The sequence below is a fragment of the Doryrhamphus excisus genome, linkage group LG16 (assembly GCF_037039965.1).
Source record: "Doryrhamphus excisus strain RoL-2023G ecotype Guam linkage group LG16, RoL_Dexc_Guam_v1.1, whole genome shotgun sequence".
NCBI lineage: Eukaryota > Metazoa > Chordata > Actinopteri > Syngnathiformes > Syngnathidae > Doryrhamphus > Doryrhamphus excisus.
The window spans coordinates 6314317-6341533 of NC_136372.1; the positions used below are offsets into that span (position 1 = coordinate 6314317).

Here is a 27217-nt window from a genome sequence, read left to right on the forward strand (position 1 = left end):
TACTGCAACTCAGAGCCATGTTTGATTTCCAGTAAACCTGTTTATCAAGGTTAATTGGGGAGGCAGGATTAATTTTTTATAAATAGAATATTTCTGTAGTTAGAGCATAGAAAACATGTTTAAAAGTGTCATTTTTAACATTATTAGAGCCCTCTAGATATTAATAACACCCCTATAGTCACCTTTACACTGATATTACTTTTCATTCATTCATTTTCTACCGCTTATCCTCACGAGGGTCGTGGGGGGTGCTGGAGCCTATCCCAGCTGTCTTCGGGCGAAATGCGGGGTACACTCTGGACTGGTGGCCAGCCAATCACAGGGCACAAATAGACAAACAACCATTCACACTCACATTCATACCTATGGACAATTTGGAGTGGCCAATTAACCTAGCATGTTTTTGGAATGTGGGAGGAAACCAGAGTACCCGGAAAAAAACCCACACATTTTTTTTATATTATTATTGTGGCTGTTGTGCGATAATTCAAACTTGCAATGTTATCGCGTCATTACAACATTACTGACAACTTGTGACCAGCATTTCTGTCCTCTAGTGGGCGCCTGACAGAGACAGAATATAATTAAGAACCACTGCCCTAGCAACAAGGAGACCGGAGTTCAATTCCACCCTCGGCCATCTTTGTGTGGAGTTTGCATGTTCTCCCCGAAAACATGCTAGGTTAACTGGTGACTCCAAATTGTCCATATGTATGAATGTGAGTGTGAATGGTTGTTTGTCTATATGTGCCCTGTGATTGGCTGGCCACCAGTCCAGGGTGTACCCCGCCTCTTGCCCGAAGACAGATGGGATAGGCTCCAGCACCCCTAAGACCCTTGTGAGGAACAGCGGTAGAAAATGAATGAATGAATGAAAACTTAAGTCTAAGCAGGCTGCACGGTGGATGAGTAGTTAGCATGCAGGCCTCACAAGCTAGGAGCCCCGAGTTCAATTCCACCTTCGGCCATGTCTGTGTAGAGTTTGCATCATGTTCTCCCCGGGTACTCCGTTTTACTCCCACATTCCAAAAACATGCTAGGTTAATTGGTGACTCCAAATTGTCCATAGGTATGAATGTGAGTGTGAATGGTTGTTTGTCTATATGTGCCCTGTGATTGTATCTCGCCTCTCGCCGGGTATTTTGATGGCTGATGACCAGCACCCCCCCGACCCTTGTGAGGATAAACGATAGAAAATGAATGAATGAATGAATTTCGCTGATTTTAGAAAAGGTAATATGTCGCAAGTTGCATTGTTCCTTTAATTTCTCTTCAACATCGGTTCTATTGCTGCTTTGTTAATAAATGCCCATGAGGTCAAAGATAGCTGTGATTTCCTTTCCACTTTGTCATGCACTCCAAATCATTATTAAAGTTTTAAAAAGGTAGTCGTTATACTGTATATAATGAACTTCAACAAGCAACTAGCAACAAGTGGAAGTGACAGGAATTCCAGCAATCTGGGTTCATCTATTCTACGCTGATGTGTTTCTGAGATATGTAAGATTTGGTTTCTTTTGTGAAGTTTTATCATTCCTGACACTCTTATGATCACGTTGCCTTTGGGCGATAAGTTTGAAGTCAAACAGCCGATCAGAAGAGCGAGTACTGTGGTTGGCATTGGCCAGTTGGACACATGGCATTTTGTTCCAGGATGAGAGTATTAAGTTGTTATATTTGAATTTGCTGTTTTTCCTGCCAATTTGAATCACCGCTTTAGCAAATGTGACTTTTTTTTGTGTGTCCATGCTGAAGTTTTTTTTTTCCTGCCACCGTTCTGATCAAACAGACACTATTTATATTCTCTGGCAGTGAGTCAGTGGCTTTTTCCTTTTTTTTTTGAGACGATGCCAGATGACTAGACAATTAAACAAAAGCAGGGTGACGACAAGAATTTTCAAATGTGCTGTCTTCATTTTTCAAACGGTTTATTATCTGAAGAGGGTGACTCTTTTGACATGAGCATTTGTTAGCTACCCTTCACTTGGATGTTTGCTAAAAACAGTGCATCTGTAGAATCCTCAAACAATCCATTTATCTGCCGTTTCCTGGCTTCAATCCTGTATTCCTTCTCAAGATTTTTTAAGCGTGTTCATAAACACAAACAACTCCCAACCCAGCTGCACTCCAAATAAAACATTACAGTTCCATCACTGCACAATACTCAGACTCAGCAGGAGCTCTTACAGAATTACCAAATACAACTTTCGTCCTGGAACCAATGTCATATTTAACTGTCGTCTTGATATCTTCTCACACGTCGTCTCTGTCTACCACCCTCACTCAAGGATAAATGTCCTCTGGCCAATGCTCCATCACTAAAGTCAATAATAATGCGAGTATGCTTTGACTTGAGTATATAGTCATTACATTTGCTGTATAAGAAAGAGCATCATCAATGCATGGATTACCTTACAGGGGAATCGTCGGAATTCTTGCAAATTACGTGAAGTTCTTTGGGGAAAAAAATTGTCTAGAGACATAACAGGGAAGAGGAATTAGTCGGGAGAGCTGCAACATGGTCAATGGTCTAATAGGACCAATGAATCTGACATGACGCATGTCTCTTTGGGGTTAATTAAAAAACAAAGCCTAATTGATATTGGCAAAGGTTGTAAAGCATTCCATGATTTATCCATAGGGCTATATATGCACACTCCACAATTACAGTGCATCGCGTAAATGCTCTAATTATAGCCGGGGAGTCTATTTACCGAAACCGCAAAGAAGACGAGGCGTTAATTGGAAGCGGGGTAAAATCACACAGATGTTATTTCCCTGATTTGAAGTTCATTATATACAGTATAACGACTACCTTTTTTAAACTTTAATAATGATTTGGAGTGCATGACAAAGTGGAAAGGAAATCATAGCTATCTTTGACCTCATGGGCAATTATTAACAAAGCAGCAATAGAACCGACGTTGAGGAGAAATTAAAGGAACAATGCAACTTACGACATATTGCCTTTTTTTAAATCAGCAAACTTCATTCATTCATTCGTTTTCTATCGCTTATCCTCACAAGGGTCACAGGGGTGCTGAAGCCTATCCCAGCTGTCTTCAGGCGAGAGGCAGGGTACACCCCGGACCGGTCGCCAGCCAATCACAGGGCACATATAGACAAACAACCATTCACACTCACATTCATACCTATGGACAATTTGGAGTCGCTAATTAACCTCTAGCATGTTTTTGGAATGTGGGAGGAAACCAGAGTACCCGGAGAGAACATGCAAACTCCACACAGAGATGGCCGAGGGTGGAATTGAACTCAGGCTCCTAGCAGTGAGGTCTGCGTGCTAACCACTAAAATGCTGTGCAGCCCCATTCAATCATTCATTTTCTACCGCTTTTTCCTCACGAGGGTCGCGGCGGTGCGGGAGCCTATCCCAGTTGTCTGCGGGCGAGAGGCGGGGTACACCCCAGACCGGTCGCCAGCCAATCACAGGGCACATATAGACAAACAACCATTCACACTCACATTCATACCTATGGACAATTTGGAGTCGCTAATTAACCTAGCATGTTTTTGGAATGTGGGAGGAAACCGGAGTACCCGGAGAAAACCCACGCATGCACGGGGAGAACATGCAAACTCCACACAGAGATGGCCGAAAGTGGAATTGAACTCGGGTCTCCTAGTTGTTAGGTCTGCGTGCTAACCACTAGACCACCGTGCAGCCCCAAAACAGCAAAATATATTTTTTTATTTGTCTGGGTTTTAATAACTGTCAACTGTTGCCAAACAACGCTGTCGGGCCGACTAGTGTACATGTCCGTGCAATTGTGGTCCAGGCCAGTGCCGGATGTTGGTAGAGGGCCCCCCTGGCATTACGAGACGGATAACAAACCCTTCTTGTCCACCCCTGGCAGCTCCCTTATTCCCAAACCAGGTTAGCTTGATACACCACCGGAATCGTCTTTCCCGAAGCCTGGCCCATCAGCGCTCTCGTGTTTCATTCCTTTCACAGCACTGATTTAAAGATAAAACAGATGGACGTTTCATGCTGATTTGATACCGTGCCAATTGTCTGCACACATCCCAAGCTAATGTAACATGAGAAGACGGTGAGATAGATTAACATTTGATGGCTTTTAATGAAATTAAGCACAAAGTAAGATGGTTTGTGATTATTTTGCGTTTCGAAAACATATTGTTGATCACGAGGGACGCTCTTCAGCTAGCTGTGAGTGTGCTCTTTTCAGCAATGGATGAGGCAAGGCTGATGATGTCAGGGAGCAAAGGCCCGAGCACATCCATGGATGATGTATGGAGGTTGTAACACACAGAAAGCCACATCTGAACACGGCGCAATTAAACATTATACGGGCAAAAGTATTTGGACACAGGTTTGCATCATTTACTTAATCAGTCGGGGTTTAGCCTGCACCCCTTTAGTTTACCCGCAATGTTACGGTAATTATTCATCTTACTAATTGGGAGTGTAATGGTACATGTTTAGCATAACGTTCGGCACGTTCGGTATAAGGTTCCCAACAGAACATGATAAGTGTGGGAGGAGATATAACTACCTTTAGTCATGTGTCTATTTCCGTAAAAAATATAGTACCCATCCTTTGGCTAGTTGGAATAATAGGTGTGTCCCAATAAAACGTAATACCTTGAGTATTGTCCAATATCAACATAGCTTTGGACAGCGCTTCTCAAATATTTCCTGTCATGCCCCCCCCCCCCCCAAGGGACAGAAGCTTTCACACAACCCTGATTTGACATACTACAGAAACTGATCATATTTATACATTTATCTGCAGACTGAATTTGAAACGGAAACCAGGAAAATGACACAAAATGGAGAGCATACAATACATACACATATTCAATAGTCAAATTGCATGTTCATTCATTCATTTTCTACCGCTTTTCCTCACGAGGGTCGCGGGGGGTGCTGGAGCCTATCCCAGCTGTCTTTGGGCGAGAGACTGGTCGCCAGCCAATGACAGGGCACATATAGACAAACAACCATTCACACTCACATTCATACCTATGGACAATTTGGAGTCGCCAATTAACCTAGCATGTTTTTGGAATGTGGGAGGAAACCGGAGTACCTGGAGAAAACCCACGCATGCACGGGGACAACATGCAAACTCCACACAGAGATAGCCGAGGGTGGAATTGAACTCGGGTCTCCTAGCTGTGAGGTCTGCGCGCTAACCACTAGACCGCCGTGTCGCCTCAAATTGCATGTTGAGTACTATAAATTTGTATATGTTGGTAGGTCTGAAAGCCTCTCCTGTCCCCCCTGAAACGTCCCCCTACACCTCCCCCCACCCAGGAGGGCCCACCATACTATTTTGAGAAGCACTGAGAAGCACTGCTGGGGGGTGCTGGAGCCTATCCCAGCTGTGTTTGGGCGAGAGGTGGGGTACACCCTGGACTGGTCGCCAGCCAATCACAGGGCACATATAGACAAACAACCATTCACACTCACATTCATACCTATGGACAATTTGGAGTCACCAATTAACCTAGCATGTTTTTGGAATGTGGGAGGAAACCGGAGTACCCGGAGAAAACCCACGCATGCACGGGGAGAACATGCAAACTCCACACAGAGATAGCCGAGAGTGGAATCGAACTCTGGTCTCCTAGCTATGTGGACTGCATGCTAACCACTCATCCAGAGTTGAATTTATTGGAGAAACAAAGTTTATGTTTATAAGCTAAGCAGGTTTATTTGTACCAAGAAATGAACCGAATCGTGACCCTACCATGGAGGTACATATTAACCATGAATATGACGTAGCGTTAGAAATGCTTAATTTAGACCAAGCATATGTACAATTTCATTATGAAAGAAAAAACGATAAAGTTAACGCGCAATGTTCAAACCATGGGAAGACTATAATTTATTGTAAAGTTGTCCGGTGCAGTTCTACCCCATCCCGAAGTCTGTCCAATCACTGCATCCCCTGCCCACTGTGTAAAAACGACTACTGATAATCAAAGATGATCAGTGGCTGCTGACCTACTATAACTTCTACCTGCCTGAAGGGTAGAGATAAAAAAAAAGTGATAAGACAGCTATTTAACGCTCTAATAACATCACAATCTTGCCGATTTTCCTCCCTGAGTCAAGCGCACCAAGGGGGCGCATTTTTAGATTTCAGGCAATATTAAGTGCTCGTGAAAGTCTCGGCTTGGTACACTGGAGTGTTCAGATCAATCTCGTGGCAGCGATGTGTGGAATTAATACAAATGTCACTTTCTCTTTTCATGTGAGCTTATTGACAGGCTCCACACAATCCTCCACCTGCAATCAAGCCCAAGCTGTTGTTTGCTATGGTTTGCTATCTGGGTCAGGGACAAGTTGTCCTGTCAATCATTTGTTGTCAGGCTTGGAGAAGAAGAGTACATCTTGGCTCTTTTAAGCAATTAGAGCAGCCAGGTGCAGAAGTGCAATTTGTCGTCATCTTGGCCTCAATTTAGTGGTTGCATTATTATTATTGTGTGTCCTTTTGTGTTGTTGGGTTGTTTGCAGCACTGACCTCCTTTACAAGATGACATCAATTCATATGTTCATGTGACAGAGTGCAGAATCCATAGATATAAACCTACCACTACTTCATGGCCTTCGTCATTTTTTCTACATTGTGATTGAAGTCAAGCATTTCCCTTTTGTGTTATCTCCCTTTAGAGGTGGAATTAGAATTCCTCTGCCTGCTTGTCCTGATTTGATCTTGGAAATAAACCATGCGCCGCAATCATTCATTGTTCTACTGTCACAACACTTGTCTTGCGCTCAGATTTATCAATCCATTTAATTGATTTTTCAACATTGAATAACGGTCAGTAGAGTACGGCCCGGCGTCTTGAATGTTAATTGCGTTTTTAACTGCGCAAAGAAGGTTAGGTTTTTATTGCCACTTAGTTAGTTAGCGGGATGACCCAGGTTATTGCCTTGTCAGACTGACGTTTACATTATATCTGCATGTAGACAGACAGAGGCTGTGCAGTTCTGGTGGATTCCATGTCCAAAAGCATTAAGGCCAGGGGTCTCAAACACGCGGCCCGCGGGCCAAATGTGGCCTGCAGGACACTAGTTTGAGGCCCCCGCCTTGATATGAAAAGTTTAATGTTAGTGTGGCCCGCGCAAGTTTGATATGGATGCTGTATGGTATCATGTACCCAGAAAAAATTATTACGTTTGATTAATGTTCATGTTAAAGGTTAAATAACTGTTAATAGTTATCCTTCTTATCCGTGTGGAAGTGGTAAGTTTTTGGCTATTTAAGTTTAAAGGAAATGACTTGAAGGCTACCGTTTAGGTCGCTAGCTCTCTAGTTTGCAAGTTAGCATGTGTCTCAAGACCCTGCAGTTGCGCAATATGTTGTAAATAAAAAAAGTATAAATGTGACTATAGTCGTGTTTTGTCATGTCTACAGGGCTCTAATAATGCTTTGTTCATTTTAATCTGAAAAAAATAATTTGTCTACCCACCATATTACTGATTGATTTTCTTTACTCTTGATTTGTTTATTTTTCATCTTATTTTGTGTAGAAAAATAAAAATTAAGATATTTGAGAACAGTGGAATGTTTTATCAGAGCTTTTATTGTAGAAAATCGGAACCAAAGCACTGAAAAAGTTTGTATATTTTTCTGTTTTTAATAAATGTGTTTGTTTTTGTTTTTTTTTGGAAAACCTGATGCGGCCCAGCCTCGCCCAGACCCTAGCTCCAGTGGCCCCCAGGTAAATTGAGTTTGAGACCCCTAATTAAGGTAGTGCTAGATAACAATGGTGCTTACACTAAATATTGACACTATTCTGACAATAATGGCTCTGTGAATAATATTTACATACTGATATACAAGTGGTACACTGACTACTCTATTGACGACATAGAAGCGGTCCTCAGGTTGGATCGATCCAACTTTTGCCGTTTCGTTTTGGTACATAAACCCTGGACGAACGATGGATGGATACTGTAGAGAAGAGCTTCTCAACTGGTTTGGCTGCGGGTCCCATCATTACCTCCAACAATGACAAGTTGCGAGAAGTTTTCAACTCAAACTTCATATACCTTGCTGTTTTCAACACAACGTGAGCTGCAGCGCCGAGACGCTGCCTGTTTATGGTGTGCTCTCGGATGGATGGCGCGCTAAGTCTCCACTCAATGTTCTTGCCCACCCACTCAAGCTTGACACTTCGCCCAGAAACATGGCATGCACGGCAGAGTAGCAAGCGAATAGCACAGACATCGGTTCATTGCTGTTTTTTGTTTTTTTTTTTTGCCAGGAAAAGACCCACGACCCGCTTTTGGGTCCCCGATTCACCAGTTGAGAAACACTGCTATACACAGCAAAGTGAATGACGTCACTTATTAATTGACTTTGTGCACATTATTACGTCTACAAAAAACAAAACAGGCTTTTCTGGTGGTGAGAAAAAGAAAAGCCACCGTCATGGAAGTAAAAATAGAAGCTCGGAGAGAAGAGAAACACCCACCAGCGTTGGCCGCGTTATTGATCTTAGTCGTGACGTCTATAATTACGACCATATAAAAACATCTGCTCCTATGAAAGCGACAGTGATAACTAAGCAACTTAGTGGTCTTATTATTTAGATCAGGGGTCTCAAACTCAATTTACCTGGGGGCCACTGGAGCTAGGGTCTGGGCAAGGCTGGGCCGCATCAGGTTTTCAAAAAAAAAAACAAACGCATTTATTAAAAACAGAAAAATATACAAACTTTTTCAGTGCTTTGGTTCCTATAAAAGCTCTGATAAAACATTCCACTGTTATCAAATATCTTAATTTTTATTTTTCTGCACAAAATAAGATGAAAAATAAATAAACAAATCAAGAATAAAGAAAATCAATCAATTAGTAATAAATAAATAAATATAATAATAATAATAAAACTTAAGAAACCACATATGGTGGGTAGACAAATTATTTTTTTCAGATTAAAATTAACAAAGCATTATTAGAGCCCTGTAGACATGACAAAACACGACTATAGTCACATTTATACTCTTTTTATTTACAACATATTGCGCAACTGCAGGGTCTTGAGACACATGCTAACTCACAAACTAGAGAGCTAACGACCTAAACGGTAGCCTTCAAGTTATTTCCTTTAAACTTAAATAGTCAAAAAAGTACCACTTCCACACGGATAGGGAGGATAACTATTAAGAGTTATTTAACCTTTAACATGAACATTAATCAAACGTAATAATTTTTTCTGGGTACATGATACCATACAGCATCCGTATCAAACTTGCGCGGGCCGCACTAACATTAAACTTTCATATCAAGGCGGGGGCCTCAAACTAGTGTCCTGCGGGCCATAGTTGGCCCGCGGGCCGCGTGTTTGAGACCCCTGATTTAGATGGAAGTCTCTTATACTTCTTTCTCCAAATAAACCACAGACGTAAAAGTAAGTTGTTCTATTGCTGTTTCTTTTATTTTTGTACACTATTTAATGTTATATTTCTGTATTTTATGTCCTTAATGTGTTCTGTGTACAGTGTGGAGTGATTTTAGGTATTTAGGTATACAGTGGTGTGAAAAAAGTGTTGCATCCCCTTTCCTGATTTTTTTTTTTTTGCACGTTTGTAACACTTAAATGTGTCAGATCATCAAACTAATTAAAATATTAGTCAATGACAACAGAAATCAACACAAAATGCAGTTTTTACATGAATCTTTTTACTATTAAGGGAGAAAAATATGATTGCCGCCTAAACCTAATAACTGGTTGAGCCACGCTTAGCAGCAACAACTGCAATCAAGCGTTTGTGATAACTTGCAATGAGTCTTTTCCAGCATGAAGCGCCTTTTTAAGGTCATGCCACAGCATCTCAATAGGATTCAGGTCAGGACTTTGACTAGGTAATTCCAAAGTCTTCATTTTGTTTTTCTTCAGCCATTCAAAAAGTAGACTTGCTGGTGTGTTTTTGGATCATTGTCCTGCTGTAGAACCCAAGTTGGTTTCATCTTGACGTCACCAACAGATGGCCGGACAGCAGAGTTCATGGTTCCATTTATCACAGCAAGTCTTCCAGGTCCTGAAGCTGCAAAACAGTCCCAGACCATCACACTACCACCATCATATTTTACTGTTGGTATGATGTTCTTTTTCTGAAATGTAGTGTTACTTTTATGCCAGATGCAGTTCTTTGGATGTTGTCGTGGGGTTTTTTGTGACCTCTTGGATGAGTCCATGAGTTCTTCGGGTGATTTTAGTTTGAAGAATCACCATTGTTCCATGTTTTCGCTATTTGTGGACAATGGCTCCCGCTGGAGAGTGACTTTTCCAGACTATTAGATCTCAATTAATTGAGTTAAATTATGTTTTTACAGGGGCGCAATCAGTTTTTCATAGAGGTCCGTGTATGTTTGGATTTTTTTCTCCCTTAATAGTACAAAGTTTCATTTTAAAAACTGCATTTTGTGTTCAGTTGTCTTGTCATTGACTAGTATTTAAATTTGTTTGGTGATCTGAAACATATAAGTGTGCCAAACGTGCAAAAGAATAAGAAATCATGAAAGGGGAAACACTTTTTCACACCACCGTAAATAGTACTCTACATCACAGTCTAAAAACGGAACTCGTACGGTTGAACTGTGAGGGGTGTACTCACTTTTTTGAGTTATAGTACATTGTCTATGAAGGTGGACAACATGGTGCTGATCTAGTTTAGGGTTATTTGGGCTTCTCTGTCATAACCTGTATTCATGAGAGGTACAGGAAAAAAAAAAAAACTAGGGTGTGAGCACTGACCTCGCCAAGTACGTATGCATGACTACTATTCCTGGCTTGAGTGTGGATGTTGACATGAGCCACCGACTGCGCTCGCCGAGCCTCTTTCATCTCACCACTGTGTCATTAGCAGGACCTATGCTGTGTCATTATTGGAGCGTCGGCATGAGCAGAAGCAGCGGGAGAGCTGAAGGTTCCACTGTCATATGCTCTCTCTCACAAATCCTCCTCTGCAGAAACCCCAATCTCTCCATCCTCCCTGTCTGTCTGAGTCTCTTTCTCTGGCCTCTTTGGGGGTGGGGGGGGTTATACTACATGGTCAAAGTGACCCAATTCAGATGTTTTTGTCTGTTGCTTGTTACTTCAAACATCTGGTATTACTGTATGTTACAAGTATACCAGAGTATAGTGACAGATCTACTTAAAAAATGTGATGTTTTCCCTGAATGAGATACCCAGAATATACAGGAATAAAGGATGTGGGATTTACAATTTCAACAAGGAACTATAAAACTTTGAACAATATGTGAACATCCTTCCTTATTTACTTCCCAATACACAGAAAAAAATATGCCAACAAAAAAACACGCAAATGTCTGTATTATGTTTCTGCAGAACTTTTTTTTTTTTTGTAGAAAGTTTTCTTCTCTGTCCCTCTCAGTCACGCTGTAAACAAACCCCCACGCTGCTTCGTATCAAAGCCTCGTCTTCCTGGAGCTGCTTTGACAAAGTCCGATGATTACCGTAATGATCCGAGTCTAGCTAGTCTAACTGTTGGAATTATTTTGATAGTTAAAGACTTCATAATTTTTTAAATAGCATTACAAATCGTATTACTGTTTTACAACAACAAACAATCATTTACACTCATATTCATACCTATGGACAATTTGGAGTCACCAATTAACCTAGCATGTTTTTGGAATGTGGGAGGAAACCGGAGTACCCGGAGAAAAGCCACGCATGCACGGGGAGAACATGCAAACTCCACACAGAGGTGCCTACATGCTAACCACTGTTCGGCCTTAAATGGCTTATTTACTATTATTTTATCTACTATGTTGCAAGTAATGTGACTGTAAAGGTGACTATAGGGGTGTTATTTAATGTCAAGATGGCTCCAGCAATGTTAGAAAGTCAGATTTTCTGTGTTCTAACCACAAAAATATTTGATTTATAAATAAGGAATCCTCTCTACCCGTGCATGCCTGGGTTTTCTCCGGGTACTCCGGTTTCCTCCCACATTCCAAAAACATGCTAGGTTAATTGGCGACTCCAAATTGTCCATAGGTATGAATGTGAGTGTGAATGGTTGTTTGTCTATATGTGCTCTGTGATTGGCTGGCCACCAGTGACAGCTGGGATAGGTTCCAGGACCCCCCGCGACCCTCATGAGGATAGAAAATTAATGAATTAATATAGTGTCCAATCAAGAAAAGCATCGGAATAAATGTATTTGACTGTTATTTAACTAACTAAATAGATTTTTTTAGGGAAACTGTCCAATCAAAAAATTCAAATTAAATGCAGAAATAAGCTAAATAATTTTTTGTAATACTCAGGTTTCCTCCCACATTCCAAAAACATGCTAGGTTAATTGGCGACTCCAAATTGTCCATAGGTATGAATGTGAGTGTGAATGGTTGTTTGTCTATATGTGCCCTGTGATTGGCTGGCGACCAGTCCAAGGTGTACCCCGCCTCTCGCCTGAAGATAGCTGGGATAGGTTCCAGCACCCCCCACGACCCTCGTGAGGATAAGCGGTAGAAAATGAATGAATGAATGAATAAGGAATCCTAATTTGTGAAATTTCACTTGGAACCAGTTAACCACATTAAATGAGGCACTTTTTGACTATAGTTGTTGGATGCTTGCATGTTGTTTCAGGGGTTCAATCACTTGAAATGAAGATTTAAAAACGTCACACCTTTGTAATCAGCTGGACTTGTCCATTAGGATGTGCTGTGTCAATCCCTTGTGGCATACTTACATACATCGACAAGGCGCTGGGAATGCAAATGGGAATTTCCAATCCTCAAATGTCATGTTCCTGCTGGTTTTGCTTCACGGAATCCTCCGAGGCGACCTGAGTTGCATGCTGAGAAGTAATCGATTTGATGACAGGAAAAGCCCAGCCTAGACATTTTAGAAACAAATAGAGGCCACACTGAGATGTTTTAGAACACACACAGACATATCTCTTGTAGTCTTATAGAAATCCTTCCCATAAGAGTGGATAAACTGGGATTTAACCTTAATGGGGTTGTTTTTTTAAGTCTATTGTTACAATGTAATGCTCTTTATGAACTTTGACTTCCTTCAAGTCTTGTCATGGCTTTTTTGCGGTTCATGTTCACTCGAGGGAAAACAGTGTAGCTTAAAGAAACACACCGGTGGCACAAAGGCCTTAAAATGATCTCCTTCATTCGGAATGCTATCACAAGCTCCCCCTCATATAAATTTAATAGGCTGACGGATTGCATGGATGCGCGGACTCAGACAAAGTTCATGTCATGTGTTTGAGGAAATAATCAAAGAGAATATATTTTTTTTAATTCTTGCAAAGATGAATACAATTGATTTGTTATGATTACAAGAATCAGACTTCAATGGGAGATTGTGTGTGTAAGTCTCAATGAACCAATCCCTGCTATTTAACCTATTGTGCTCATTTTTTTGGCCCTTTGTATTGAGTTGTGGACTCCTATAGAGCAGCTCCACACAATAACCCGCACAGAAAGTTTCCGGTTTGTGACGCTAACTTTATAGGAGTTGATAAACGCTACAAGAGTTGATAATAGACGGTGTCGTATGTTTTTTAAATGTCGGCTTTTAACATACAGCCATATGTGTTTGATGCTGAATCTAATCCGGAAGTAGAGAATAGACAGTCCGAAGTAGCTATAGCATTTTAGCCTTAGGTTTTCTACAGCATCGGTAATGTCTAATATGGTCACAAATTGTGGTGGGAAAGGGCTATTAGCAACCCTGCTGCATGTATGCACACTCTATAATGCTACACAAAAAGCACTTTGACTTAAAAACAAAATAAACGCAGTTATGACACTGATAAATTGTTACTTACTGCTCGCTCTTCTGACTCTTCCACACGACCAAGTAACGTTGGAAAGGCGTAGGGTTTCAGCAAGTTTGTCGGCTAGTTCAGCTGCATACTGGCCCATGTTCACAAAAGAACATTTGTTGTTTTTTATGTGACAATAATGTTAAGTAATACAGTATAGAAATATATGCTATATCAGGGGTTCCCTTTACACCAATCATGAAGATAGTGTGAGTCAATTGTTTGTTCCGTGTTACGACCTCCACGATAGAAAGGTGTTTTCCACAAGTTCTTCTGTCAAACTATTATTTCACGATGAATTGGAAAATGTGTCCTTTGCTGAAAGCTTTTCAATACGTTGCCTTGACCTCGACTACGTTGTCTTTTGTATAATCCTTTTCATTTCTCGTTTACCATATATGTAATGTTTTATAGCAAATGCCAACTGGACTTATACAATACATAAATTCATAATGAATGCAAATTTCACTGGCATACTACTCATTGTAGAGACACTAATAGTAGAAACACTAATAGTATTAGTATTTAGTTTACCAGTTAGATTTTATATATGTTATGTGATTTAACATAAGAGGTATGTAGATCATTTTGATTGTGTGCACCCCTGATATAGTATGTACATGTATATAAACATTGGTATTTATGAATATATTACGTATATATATTCTCTATGTTCATATTAGGAGGGATATCTTTGGGACATGGTTATATTAAAAGTAGCCATAGCCTATTATTTACAAATTGATACATAGTGTTATAAAAGAAAATATCAATATAAAATATCATAAAAATGTTGCACTACCCTTTATTTTTCAAAACCGGAATCGCCAGTCTGCCCTGTTGGCATTTGCAAATAAGGAGACGAAGAAAAAGGTTGAGAGAAACGTAAGGTCAATGAATGCATTTCTTGGTCAAGCCGGTGAAAACGACCCAAATATTGACAATATTCCTGACTGTAAATTGAAATATTTTTTTTTTTATTGCTGCCATATCCACGCAGCAGCGGCACGACACAGTGGCTGTAGTCGACCTCCCATGCAGCCCACCACCACAGCTTCCAAAATCTCTTTTATGTATCAACAACTTGCAAACACGTCCCTCTGAACCAAAGTTCCTCATTCTTGCCCCACTACAGCAAGGTGCATTCACTGACCGAGGTTCGAATCTCCAATTGGGCATCTCTGTGTGGAGTGTGCATGTGTACTTTTTCTCCGGGTACTCCGGTTCCCTCCCACATTCCAAAAACATGCTAGGTTAATTGGCGACTCCAAATTGTCCATCGGTATGAATGTGAGTGTGAATGGTTGTTTGTCTATATGTGTCCTGTGATTGGCTGGCGACCAGTCCAGGGTGTACCCCGCCTTTCGCTCGAAGACAGCTGGGATAGGCTCCAGCACCCCCGCGACCCTCATGAGGATAAGTGGTAGAAAATGAATGAATGAAAAGTAATGAGTGTAAAGGTATAGGGGTGTTATTTAATATCTAGAGGGCTCTAATAATGTTAAAAACGACACTTAGAAGGTCGTAAACAGGTTTTCTATGCTCCAACTACAGAAACAGAAGGAAATAAAACCTTTTAGGGGCTGCACGGTGTATGAGTGGTTAGCGCACACGCTTCACAAATAGGAGACCCGAGTTCAATTCCACCCTCTATATGTGTCCTGTGATTGGCTGGCGACCAGTCCAGGATGTACCCCGCCTCTCGTCTGAAGACAGCTGGGATAGGCTCCAGCATACTAGTGAGGACAAGCGGCATAGAAAATGAATGTAAGATAATATCTTTCATTTCTATTGCATGTTTTTTTTAAAATGGAAACATTTAAATGTAAATGTTTGCTTAGGGACTGGATGGTAATGGTTGGCTTTCCTACAACCTGCTATTGATCATTTGATTACTCTGCGCATGGATTAGCTCAGACTCACAAAGACATGATCCACTAACCCTGTCATAGTCTTTATGAATGTAAATATACCACAGGGCCTCTCATATCTGCAGTACTTTGCACCCAGTGACGTTCCATAGGAAAGGTGCAATTACACCCACGCCAAGGATGTTCTTTTATTTTTCGTCTTACGTGCAAATGTTTTACTGTCATCACATGGCGTGTGGGTTGAATGGGTGGGTATGGTGGGGTGTTTTGGACCATCAACATATTTAGATCCGACTGCACGAGACTGTGTTTGCTCACAATCGCTCATGTGAGAGGGAAGCAGGAGGCGAGTCCTGTCTGCGTTGCCATGGCAACTACAGGGAAGCTTGTCCCACCCCTCTCTCACCCAAAAGATGGGGTCACCGTGGAACCCTCTTACTGGCCAATGCCGTTGCATCTTTGTGCCTTTCATGAGCCCAGCCTGGCGTCATCCACTCTATCCCTCCCAAAGGAGGGATGAAAGGAGACCTGGTGTGGATTGTCCACCCACGGGGTGGTCAAATAGGAAATACAGTCACCTCCAGTCTATCCGCTTCTATGTGGGACAAACCTAGTGGGCCTCTTTGTTGTTTTCCATCATGTCTCTGCATGAGTGGCTTAATAATCCTAATAACCGCACAACGCAAGCGGTCCAGTGATTTTGTCGCGCATGTGTCGCTTTCTCCAGAAGGGTGGTGGGATGGAAAAGGGGAGGAAAAAGCAGTAATTATGGCCTCCCATGTTCAGCAGGATCATCAGAGGGAACTCGTTTGTTGCTCCATATTCAATCAGCCTAGCTAACGAGATGAACCCAGGTCTTATGGGTTAGGGGACAAGAGAGAGAGGAGCATCCGTAGCTATGGTACGTTAAATGTTACTTTAAACGTTACTTTAAATACTACTTTAAATGTTGAAACAATTATGAATTAACAATTATGCCAATGTCAAACAATTCATTCATCATTTACTATAAGTTGTTGATTAATTGACTATAAAAAATATTAAAATATAAAATTATTTATAAAATACCATACATTATATATTTATATAAATAAATAATATATATTATGAAATTATAAATATATTATAAAATATATAATTATTTATTTTAATTTAACGCATAGCCTTAAATAAACATAAAATTAAAAAATGTTTTGATATATCAAAAAAACCCAATAACAAGTTTGTTTTGCGTAATTAACGCATGCGCATCAAGTCACACCTCTCTTGTAACGGCAGAAGGAGGCGCAATTGGCTTTTTTTAAACTAACATTTTTTTAAACTAATATTGTCACTAGATGACCATGAGGTGCATTCACTGACACTTTTAACATCACAACAACATCGTTTGGTCTAAATAAACAGAAGGACAAACAAAAAATAAATAAATAAGTGGACAGCCTTACACTTTACTAACTCTTATTGCGGAAGTACAATTTGCTGCATTTACATCTGCGCGGAAATCCCAGAAGTGACATCTACACTTCAAAACATGTGAATTCAACGTAAATTACATGATGTCTTAGAATAAATGATTATAATAAATAATGTGATTTAAATGTTGTGCAACTGTTCAAGAGACTAGTGTTGGGCAAATATATTTCATTTTCAGATGTGTGCTATCATTTAGCTTGAGTAAAATTTTCAGTTCATTTGGAGCCGTCACGCACAATTATAGAGAATTGTGATTAATCATTATTAATTAATTTCAAAACTGTGATTAATTTGACCGCCCTAATGTATTTTGTGATTTAAATGTTGTGCAACTGTTAAAGAGACTAGTGTTTGGCAAATATATTTCGATTCAGACGTGTGCTATCGTTTAGCTTGAGTAAAATTTTCAGTTCATTTGAAGCCGTCGCGCAAAATCATAGAGAATTGTGATTAATCATGATTAATCGTGATTAATTAATCGCAAAACTGTGATTAATTTGACCGCCCAAATGTATTTTGTGACTTAAATGTTGTGCAACTGTTAAAGAGACTAGTGTTTGGCAAATATATTTTGATTCAGACGTGTGCTATCGTTTAGCTTGAGTAAAATTTTCAGTTCATTTGAAGCCGTCGCGCACAATTATAGAGAATCGTGATTAATCATGATTAATTAATCTCACCGCTGTGATTAATTTGACAGCCCTAATGTATTTTACAGTCCATTGATGATTTACTTGATTCTTCATTTTTATTTTGTTTTATTATTGAATGTTTACTAATACTGTATCAGTTTTTTGTTTTTGTCATCACTGCATAAGCCATGTATGTACAGTGAAGAAAATAAGTATTTGAACACCCTGCTATTTTGCTATTTCTCCCACTTAGAAATCATGGAGGGGTCTGAAATTTTCATCGTAGGTGCATGTCCACTGTGAGAGAGATAAACTAAAAAGAAAAATCCAGAAATCACAATGCATGATTTTTTAACAATTTATTTGTGTGATACAGCTGCAAATAAGTATTTGAACACCTGTGTATCATCTAGAATTCTGACCCTGAAAGACCTGTTAGTCTGCCCATTAGAAGTCCACCTGCACTCCATGTATCATCCTGAATCAGATGCACCTGTTTGAGGTCGTTAGCTGCATAAAGACACCTGTCCACCCCATACAATCAGTAAGACTTTAACTTGTAACATGGCGAAGACCAAAGAGCTGTCCAAAGACACCAGAGACAAAATTGTACACCTCCACAAGGCTGGAAAGGGCTACGGAGCAATTACCAAGCAGCTTGGTGAAAAAAGGTCCACTGTTGGAGCTATCATTAGAAAATGGAAGAAGCTAAACATGACGGTCAATCTCAATCGGAGTGGAGCCCCATGCAAGATATCACCTCGTGGGGTCTCAATGATTCTAAGAAAGGTGAGGAATCAGCCCAGAACTACACGACAGGACTTGGTCAATGACCTGAAAAGAGCTGGGACCACCGTTTCCAAGGTTACTGTAGGTAATACACTAAGACGTCATGATGTGAAATCATGCATGGCACGAAAGGTTCCCCTGCTTAAACCAGCACATGTCAAGGCCCGTCTTAAGTTTGCATATGACCATTTGGATGATACAGAGGAGTCATGGGAGAAAGTTTTATGGTCAGATGAGACCAAAATAGAACTTTTTGGTCATAATTCCAATAAGCGTGTTTGGAGGAAGAAGAATGAAGAGTACAATCCGAAGAACACCATCCCTACTGTGAAGCATGGGGGTGGTAGCATCATGCTTTGGGGGTGTTTTTCTGCACATGGGACAGGACGAGTGCACTGCATTAAAGAGAGGATGACTGGGGCCGTGTATTGTGAGATTTTGGGGAACAACCTCCTTCCCTCTGTCAGAGCATTGAAGATGGGTCGTGGCTGGGTCTTCCAACACGACAACGACCCGAAGCACACAGCCAGGAAAACCAAGGAGTGGCTCCGTAAGAAGCATATCAAGGTTCTAGCATGGCCCAGCCAGTCTCCAGACCTGAACCCAATCGAAAATCTTTGGAGGGAGCTCAAACTCTGTGTTTCTCAGCGACAGCCCAGAAACCTGACTGATCTAGAGAAGATCTGTGTGGAGGAGTGGGCCAAGATCCCTCCTGCAGTGTGTGCAAACCTGGTGAAAAACTACAGGAAACGTTTGACCTCTGTAATAGCAAACAAAGGCTACTGTACCAAATATTAACATTCATTTTCTCAGGTGTTCAAATACTTATTTGCAGCTGTATCACACAAATAAATTGTTAAAAAATCATGCATTGTGATTTCTGGATTTTTCTTTTTAGTTTATCTCTCTCACAGTGGACATGCACCTACGATGAAAATTTCAGACCCCTCCATGATTTCTAAGTGGGAGAAATAGCAAAATAGCAGGGTGTTCAAATACTTATTTTCTTCACTGTATTACTATTATAATGTTGCCCTATTCGAAAATTCTAACATGTGAAATCCAGTAAGGGAACAAACTGTGAGTTAAATAAACTCTGCTTCCTCCTACTCCTTTTCGCACATGAATTTGAATTTTGCAAGTGTAACCATGTGATTCTCCTCAATGTAACTGGTTATGCATATTGGAAACAAATAGTCTCTCTTTCCTCTGTCCCCAGGGTGCAGGTGGAGTTCTACGTGAATGAGAACACGTTCAAGGAGCGCCTCAAGCTGTTCTTCATCAAAAACCAAAGATCCAGTGAGTTGCCCTTTTGTTGTCTTGTCTTTAATTAGTCGAGTCCATTTGCCTTTTGTTGTTATACACGAGTGGCTCAGGTTGTTGTTACCTGTGATGTCGTGCATCGACTAGTTTGGGTACGAATGAGATCCAATACAAGAGCTGTATCATGGTTGATATTGCTCAGCTATGATTGACACTGTCAGAGATCGGGGATGAGTAGAGTAGCGATTAGTTTTAATTCAAATATGTCAGCGAGTTTTCAATTTATGTAACAATTGCATTTGCAGAGCTGTAGTTTGCATGGATGCATAATGGAGACATTTGTAATATTTCCATATTAGCCTATTCAGTTACATGAGTTGCTGACTTTGCGTTTGTTGTATTTGTACCGTGCAGCATAACTGTATAACCCATTACTAGTATTATTTTTTCCACTTTTTCCAAAAGAAAACACCCACTCATTAGATAAATGACATTTGGATATTTCATATAATTCTAACATCCGTTTTGTTTGCTGTCCAAAGTGCGGTCCGGGGGCTATTTGAGACTCGTACCTTATTTATTATTGGCCCGTGACACATTGCAGAAATACATTAGGAAAAAAAAATTGTTAAAATAGAGCAAAAAGGCACAATGTAAAGAGAATAAATTAAAATGTTGACATTAATAACTCAAAATAAGTTATCTAAGTTCCCGCTTAGCTAGGAGACCAGGGTTCAATTCCACCCTCGGCCACCCATCTCTGTGTGGAGTGTACATGTGTAGTTTTTCTCCAGGTACTCCGGTTCCCATCCCACATTCCAAAAACATGCTAGGTTAATTGGCGACTCCAAATTGTCCATAGATATGAATGAGAGTGTGAATGGTTGTTTGTCTATATGTGCCCTGTGATTGGCTGGCGACCAGTCCAGGGTGTACCCCGCCTCTCGCCCGAAGACAGCTGGGATAGGCTCCAGCACCCCCCGTGACCCTCGTGAGGAAAAGCGGTAGAAAATGAATGAATGAATGAATGGTTGTTTGTCTATATGTGCCCTGTGATTGGCTGGCGACCAGTCCAGGGTGTACCCCGCCTCTCGCCCAAGGACAGCTGGGATAGGCTCCAGCAACCCGCGACCATTGTGAGGATTTAGAGCTGATATGTATATGATACAGAATTTAACTACTTAGAGTTCAGGTACCAAAGATGTTGCTAAGTTGAAATCTTTCCACCATAGGTCTGCGGGTGCGAATGTTTAACTTTGCACTCAAAGTGCTGAGCTGCCTCCTCTACATCGTCAGAGTGTTACTGGACAACCCGCAAGACGAGAGGCCCGACTGGTGAGAACCACACAGCAGCATCCGCAGCTACAGGGATTACTTGATCTTTTCCAAATCCTTGTTATGTATGTCTCCGGCTATACAGCACCAGTGGCGTGAACTGCACCAAACAGAACACATCCGCCCGCCCCTGGAGCGAGTTTGACTGGTAAGCACGCACCAAGTCCTTAAATTAGGAGTGATGGCTGCAGGTGGGCCCGCATGCTTCCTGGGGACCTGACGTTGTATGATGCGATCAATACGACTTTACTTATCTGACACAATTCGCAAGCTGATATTGAGTATTCCAGATCCGCATTCATTTGTCACAATCCGGCTGTATGGATTAGCTGTCCGCATAATATATATGTAGTGCCTGTGCAGCCTAATCAACAGCGATCTAGTGGAGATAAAGCTTGTAATATACAACGGCAAAACAGGAAGTGGTGGACACAAGCCATGTCGGAACGCCACACCATGTCTCCTACCCGGGGACCTATTATTATATTATATTGGCGGCCAGTGACGCTGGCTGAGCTCCGGCTCCGAATGAACAAGGAGGCTGACAAAGCGAAGGGAAGGTTCTGGTGCCGCCTCATAGGAGCAAATCAAGCAGGCAAGTAGCCATGATAGGCCCCAGGGTGTCTTTGGAGCAAGAGGGGGGGAGCCTTTCTCTCACAATAAGGCTGGAAATTTCCATTGGACTGTGTGAATATCACTTTTCACCTACAATATGAGAACTTGGGCTGTTTATGGTGTTGGGTCATTATCTTTGTGTTTATTGTACTCATCAGAATTTAGTGGGATTTCCTCCAAAAAGTCATGTGATTGTGTTTCGAATAAAGTATCAACCTACCTACCTACCTACCATGTGATCTACATAATTCAAAAATGGGGGATAACATAAATATAATAATTATTATTATTATTATCATATTAGCAATCAGTGTGTTCTTACCAGAATTGAGCTGGATTTCACACAAAACATCATATATAAAAAAGTAAACAGGTATAAACCTCACTAAACAGAACTGTGGGAAATGCTACTATGTACCTTAATGTGTGAATTTTGCAGGATTTCATCCAAAAAGTAGTACAAAATTAATAAAACATTGAAAATAACAGTGGAAGTACAGTATGCAACTACTGTAGTGGTATTTTAGTACGATTTTATACAAAAAATGCACTATAATTAGAATAAACATGACCAAAAATAAAATAAAAACAAGTAGGGCTTCAACTAACGATTATTTTAATAACCGATTAATTATTTTTTCGATTAATCTGATTTTTGATTTGCGCCTCTTTATTCAGAAATAGAAGAGGGAAGAGTTCATTTTGAGCTCTGACTTTGACTCTCCTTGTTAAAGTAGGGCTTAAAAACCTTTTGAGCAAAATAGTGTTAAATACATTTTGCTACCGACCTACCTACCATGTGATATACGTACATAATTCAAAACGGGGGAAAACATAAATATCATGTTCAAATGAGCTACCATTTGTATTAGAAAATCAGTAAGCTCTTACCAGAATTGAGTTGGATTTCATACAAAACATCATATGAAAGAAGTAAACAGGTATAAACCTCACCAAACAGAACTGTGGGAAAATGCTACTATGTACCTTAATGTGTGAATTTTGCAGGACTTCATCGAAAAAGTTGTACAAAACTAACAAAACATTAAAAATAACAGTGGAAGTACAGTATGTAACTATTGCAACTACTGTAGTGGCATTTTAGTAGGATTTTATACAAAAAACAATGCATTATAATTAGAATAAACATGACCAAAAATATTTTTAAAAATGATTAAAAACATGTAAGGCTTCAACTAACGATTATTTTAATAACCGATTAATTGCATGATTATTTTTTTGATTAATCTTAATTTTGATTTCCGCCTCCTTATTCGAAAATAGAAGAGAGAAGAGTTTATAATGAGCTCTGACTTTGCTCTCCTTGTTAAAGTAGGGCTTAAAAACCTTTTGAGCAAAATAGTGTTAAATACATTTTGCTAAAATCTCCGCAAATGCAATGTTAATGTTACAGGATCGACATCGGTTCTCATAAAGGGAAAATCCTGATACCGATATCAGATTTTTAGGGAGATAATTATTCTGAAATAATTCCCCAAAAAGTGCAGTTACGCTTTAATGAGCAACCTGTATTAACATAAAAAAAGTCAGTTATGAAACTCCCTGCACAACACTGGATTTGACATACAAAAGTTTGTAGACAAGAAAGAAAAATGCGTGTATTGCGTGTTTCACAGGTTTCAACAAAAAGTGATAATGTTCAGATGATATTGTATAATTTTTTTTACTAACAAAGTAAACTCTAAATAATGGCCAAAAAATCTGGGAGCAAAGTTATAAAAACTAAAATTAAATTCTGTATATTGTCCAGTCATGTCAGTGCCGAGGCTGTTCTCATCGACATTTAGTAGCCTTTCATACAAAAAGCAATACACTAGTTGTGCAAATGTTTTCATGAATATTTAATACCTACTGTCCTTTTTGGCACATGAGTAGTGGAAAAGATTCACTTTTAATTTGTATTTTTCTGCAGGGCATAGATGCACACGCGCAGTGATGTTCCTGATATTGTAAAATAGTCCAATTATGAACATAATGTAGTGCTAACACACACACTCACATGCAACCTCAACTCCATTAGCGCAGAAACAGCTTGAACTATGTCACAAATTGTCTGCATACGGTTTACCACTTTAACAAGGACTTGAATGCAGCATTTTTTTTTTTTTATCAAGGCTCCTAATTGCCTCCTTTTATGTTTTATGTTTCTACTACTATTTTTCCTGCTGTATTTGCAGTCGGGCCTTTTTAATATATTTTGCCAGTGAAGCTTGATAGAGCTGAAGGAATAATATTTCATGCAGTCTGCGTATGCAAATACGCAGATAAAATCCAGTTTTTGTGTGTATAATATCTTACTAAATTCCCATGAGGTGATGCTGCAGCCGTGGTGTCGAATCTTTATGTGTTTTACCGCTTGCTCCCTGTTGTCTTTGCACTATGCAGGAAGCTGATCATCTGGGTGGAAAGACCACTACCGCTGTGGGCCCTGCAGGTCAGATAGTGTGTAAATTAGTTTGTGACACATTTGTACACACGTATACACATCAGTTATTGCCTCCCGTCACATGTATTCTGCATACGTCTAACGAATGAGAAGCGAGCGATGGTGTGCTCATGTAGATACAAGTGGACACAATCAGACACGTTCCCCTTCTTTGCTCAAATCTGCTTCTCTCTGTAGCTCAATCATCAGCACGCCTACTGACGCCACCCACGCTCTCCTCTTGCATCTCTGCCATGCCTAATTTCTCTCTCGCGCTTTCTCTAGACTGTCTCAACTCGCCGTCTGCTCTCTCTCTCTCTCTCTTTTTTTGCAGGTGCTCGTGGCTTTTATCAGCTTCTCAGAAACAATGTTGCTTGTGTATCTCAGCTACAAGGTGAGGGCTATTTTTACTTTGGGAACTCTGGCGGTGCCCCGGCAGATGCCATTGTTTTCTTCCTTTTTGCTGTGTATTAAATATAAAATTAATATTGTATTCAACGGTGAAATTCATTCATTCATTTCCTTCATTTTCTACCGCTTTTTCCTCACGAGGGTTGCGGGGGTGCTGGAGCCTATCCCAGCTGTCTTCGGGCAAGAGGCAGGGTACACCCTGGACTGGTCGCCAGCCAATCACATGGCACATATAGACAAACAACCATTCACACTCACATTCATACCTATGGACAATTTGGAGTCGCCAATTAACCTAGCATGTTTTTGGAATGTGGGAGGAAACCGAAGTACCCAGAGAAAACCCACGCATGCACGGGGAGAACATGCAAACTCCACACAGAGATGGCCGAGGGTGGAATTGAACCCTGGTCTCCTAGCTGTGAGGTCTGCGCGCTAACCACTCATACGCCGTGCCGCAACTGCAAAAGTAATGTTTTAAATTTAAAAAATGTCTCATAAATCAGACTTCCTGTCACCCAAACAGACAAATGAGCCTGGCTGAAAATTGTCTCATTGATGATTGGGGCCGAGGTAATTCTGCTCCATACATTCAACCTAGCAACATGTGCCGCTTGCTCAGTCCAATTAACTGATTTCTTAGTTTTCTATTTTTAATAAATTCAAAAAAAGTAAAAAAAAAAAAACTTTTTCACATTGTCATAATGGAGTATTTTGTGTAGAATTTTGAGGTAAGAGATTAAATTAATACAATTTGGAATGAGGCTGTAACATGACAAAATGTGGAAAAAGTGAAGCGCTGTGAATACTTTCCGGATGCACTGTAGGTGCAGACACAGCTATTAAAAATGAAAATACAAAATATACAGAATAAACAGTATAAATATATATAAAAAGTATAAAAAAGTAGGATTCCTTACTTACAAATGGAATATTTTCATAGTGGAGACCAGTCCAGGGTGTACCCCGCCTCTCACCCGAAGACATCTGGGATAGGCTTCAGCACCCCCGTGAGAATAAGCAGCAAAAAATGAATGAATGAATGAATTAATATTTTCATAGTTATAGTACAGCATTGAAAACCTGTTTACAACCATCTAAATGTGTTTTTTTACATCATTAGAGCCCTCTAGACATGAAATAGCACCCCTATAATCACCTCTACACTTGTATTACCCAAGATAGTGGACATAATAAGACTAAATAAGCCAGTGCTTGAGTGTGTAGCTATAAATGTGTTTCCTATGGAAGCTGAGTGGCAGACAGGAAATGATGGCGGGTGTTCAGAGTTGAGCCTGTGCAATAAAAGCCTGTTGTTCAGGCGATCAAAAAGTGTCTTTGTTCTTAGACTATGCCAGTCAGTCATGCTTTGCATGTGTGCGCCTTAACTTTGTTTTGTAACCAAAGTTGTGGCGCATGACGACCAACGTGTCCTAGTTATCGACACATGAGACAGACTATCGTGGAAGCCCCCGTGTTGCTACAGCGGGGCGCTGATCAATCAACGTGTGCCCCTGCCTTTCATGTTGTTGACACTATAATCCTATGAAGGGCTCCATGTGCGCCTTACTCCAGAGGCTTTAGCATTTAAAGCTGACTGATTCCTGTGGACAAGGGGGTGCGAGCACGTCCACCTACACTCGTCTGGGACTGACACATTAACTGGAGGCCGATTAGATGAAATGCTATTTTCCTTTCCCCTACTTTAAACGGTACCCGTGTGACTTGCAGAAGCCGTAGATCTATTCTAAGCTTCAATTTGTTCCCTTCCGCTAAACGGGCCTGTTATGTGGTAATCCCGCCCCCGGGGTCGCCATGACAATGGAGTTCCCTGACCCCTTGTGCGTGCTTTTTGTTTCCAGGGCAACGTTTGGGAGCAAGTGCTACGTGTCCCTTTCATTCTGGAGATGATCAGCGCCATCCCATTCATGATCACTGTGAGTGGGAAAAACATGCACCGCTGAGCACCGAAAGCACTCGCAAACAATACACACGTTTATTACCTCCTACTACACGGAAGCCAGTATGGGTGTCATGATAGCTGGGGGGGGGGGGTGAGGGGCAAAACAAATAGCGACACAAGCAGACTGAAGTGCTTTTCCTTTTTCGACAGGTGATCTGGCCCTCTTTCAAAAACCTCTTCATCCCTGTTTTCCTCAATTGCTGGCTGGCCAAACATGCTCTGGAGAACATGATAGTGAGTCAACCAATTGCAATGCCTGTATGCTCAATATTGTTTTGAAAACTGCATATTGTACTTGTGGCTGAATAGATACATTATCGTTCAAATGTGCCATGAAAATGAACATCCAAACTTCTCAATGGGTACACTTGCACACTTCAATGGCTGTATTTAACGAACCAATGAGCCCATATATTAACCCAACAGTATTATTATCTTTATAATGATATCATTGGATCACATTGACTTGTACAGGTGTGCCTAATCTTGCAGATGTTCTTGCTTCCACCAAGTACATGTCCAACCAGTGCAAAGACCTGTTCAGGCCTGATTCCTTTTCCACGCCTCAGCTGGCGCCTGTCTTTTTTTACACTTCTCTCTCTG

At 40.6% G+C, this 27217-nt stretch overlaps 1 protein-coding gene across 1 annotated transcript in view; it reads left to right on the plus strand.

Moving 5' to 3' along the window:
• The window catches only part of kcnt2b (potassium sodium-activated channel subfamily T member 2b), a 52860-nt gene that overhangs the window by 4878 nt on the left and 20765 nt on the right, over positions 1 to 27217 (plus strand). Inside the window, exons 2-8 of the mRNA XM_058050418.2 lie at positions 19801 to 19880; positions 21077 to 21179; positions 21265 to 21327; positions 24201 to 24249; positions 24575 to 24634; positions 26514 to 26588; positions 26765 to 26848. Of these exons, the coding sequence (XP_057906401.2) occupies positions 19801 to 19880; positions 21077 to 21179; positions 21265 to 21327; positions 24201 to 24249; positions 24575 to 24634; positions 26514 to 26588; positions 26765 to 26848 (514 nt within the window). The remainder of the gene's footprint in view (positions 1 to 19800; positions 19881 to 21076; positions 21180 to 21264; positions 21328 to 24200; positions 24250 to 24574; positions 24635 to 26513; positions 26589 to 26764; positions 26849 to 27217) is intronic.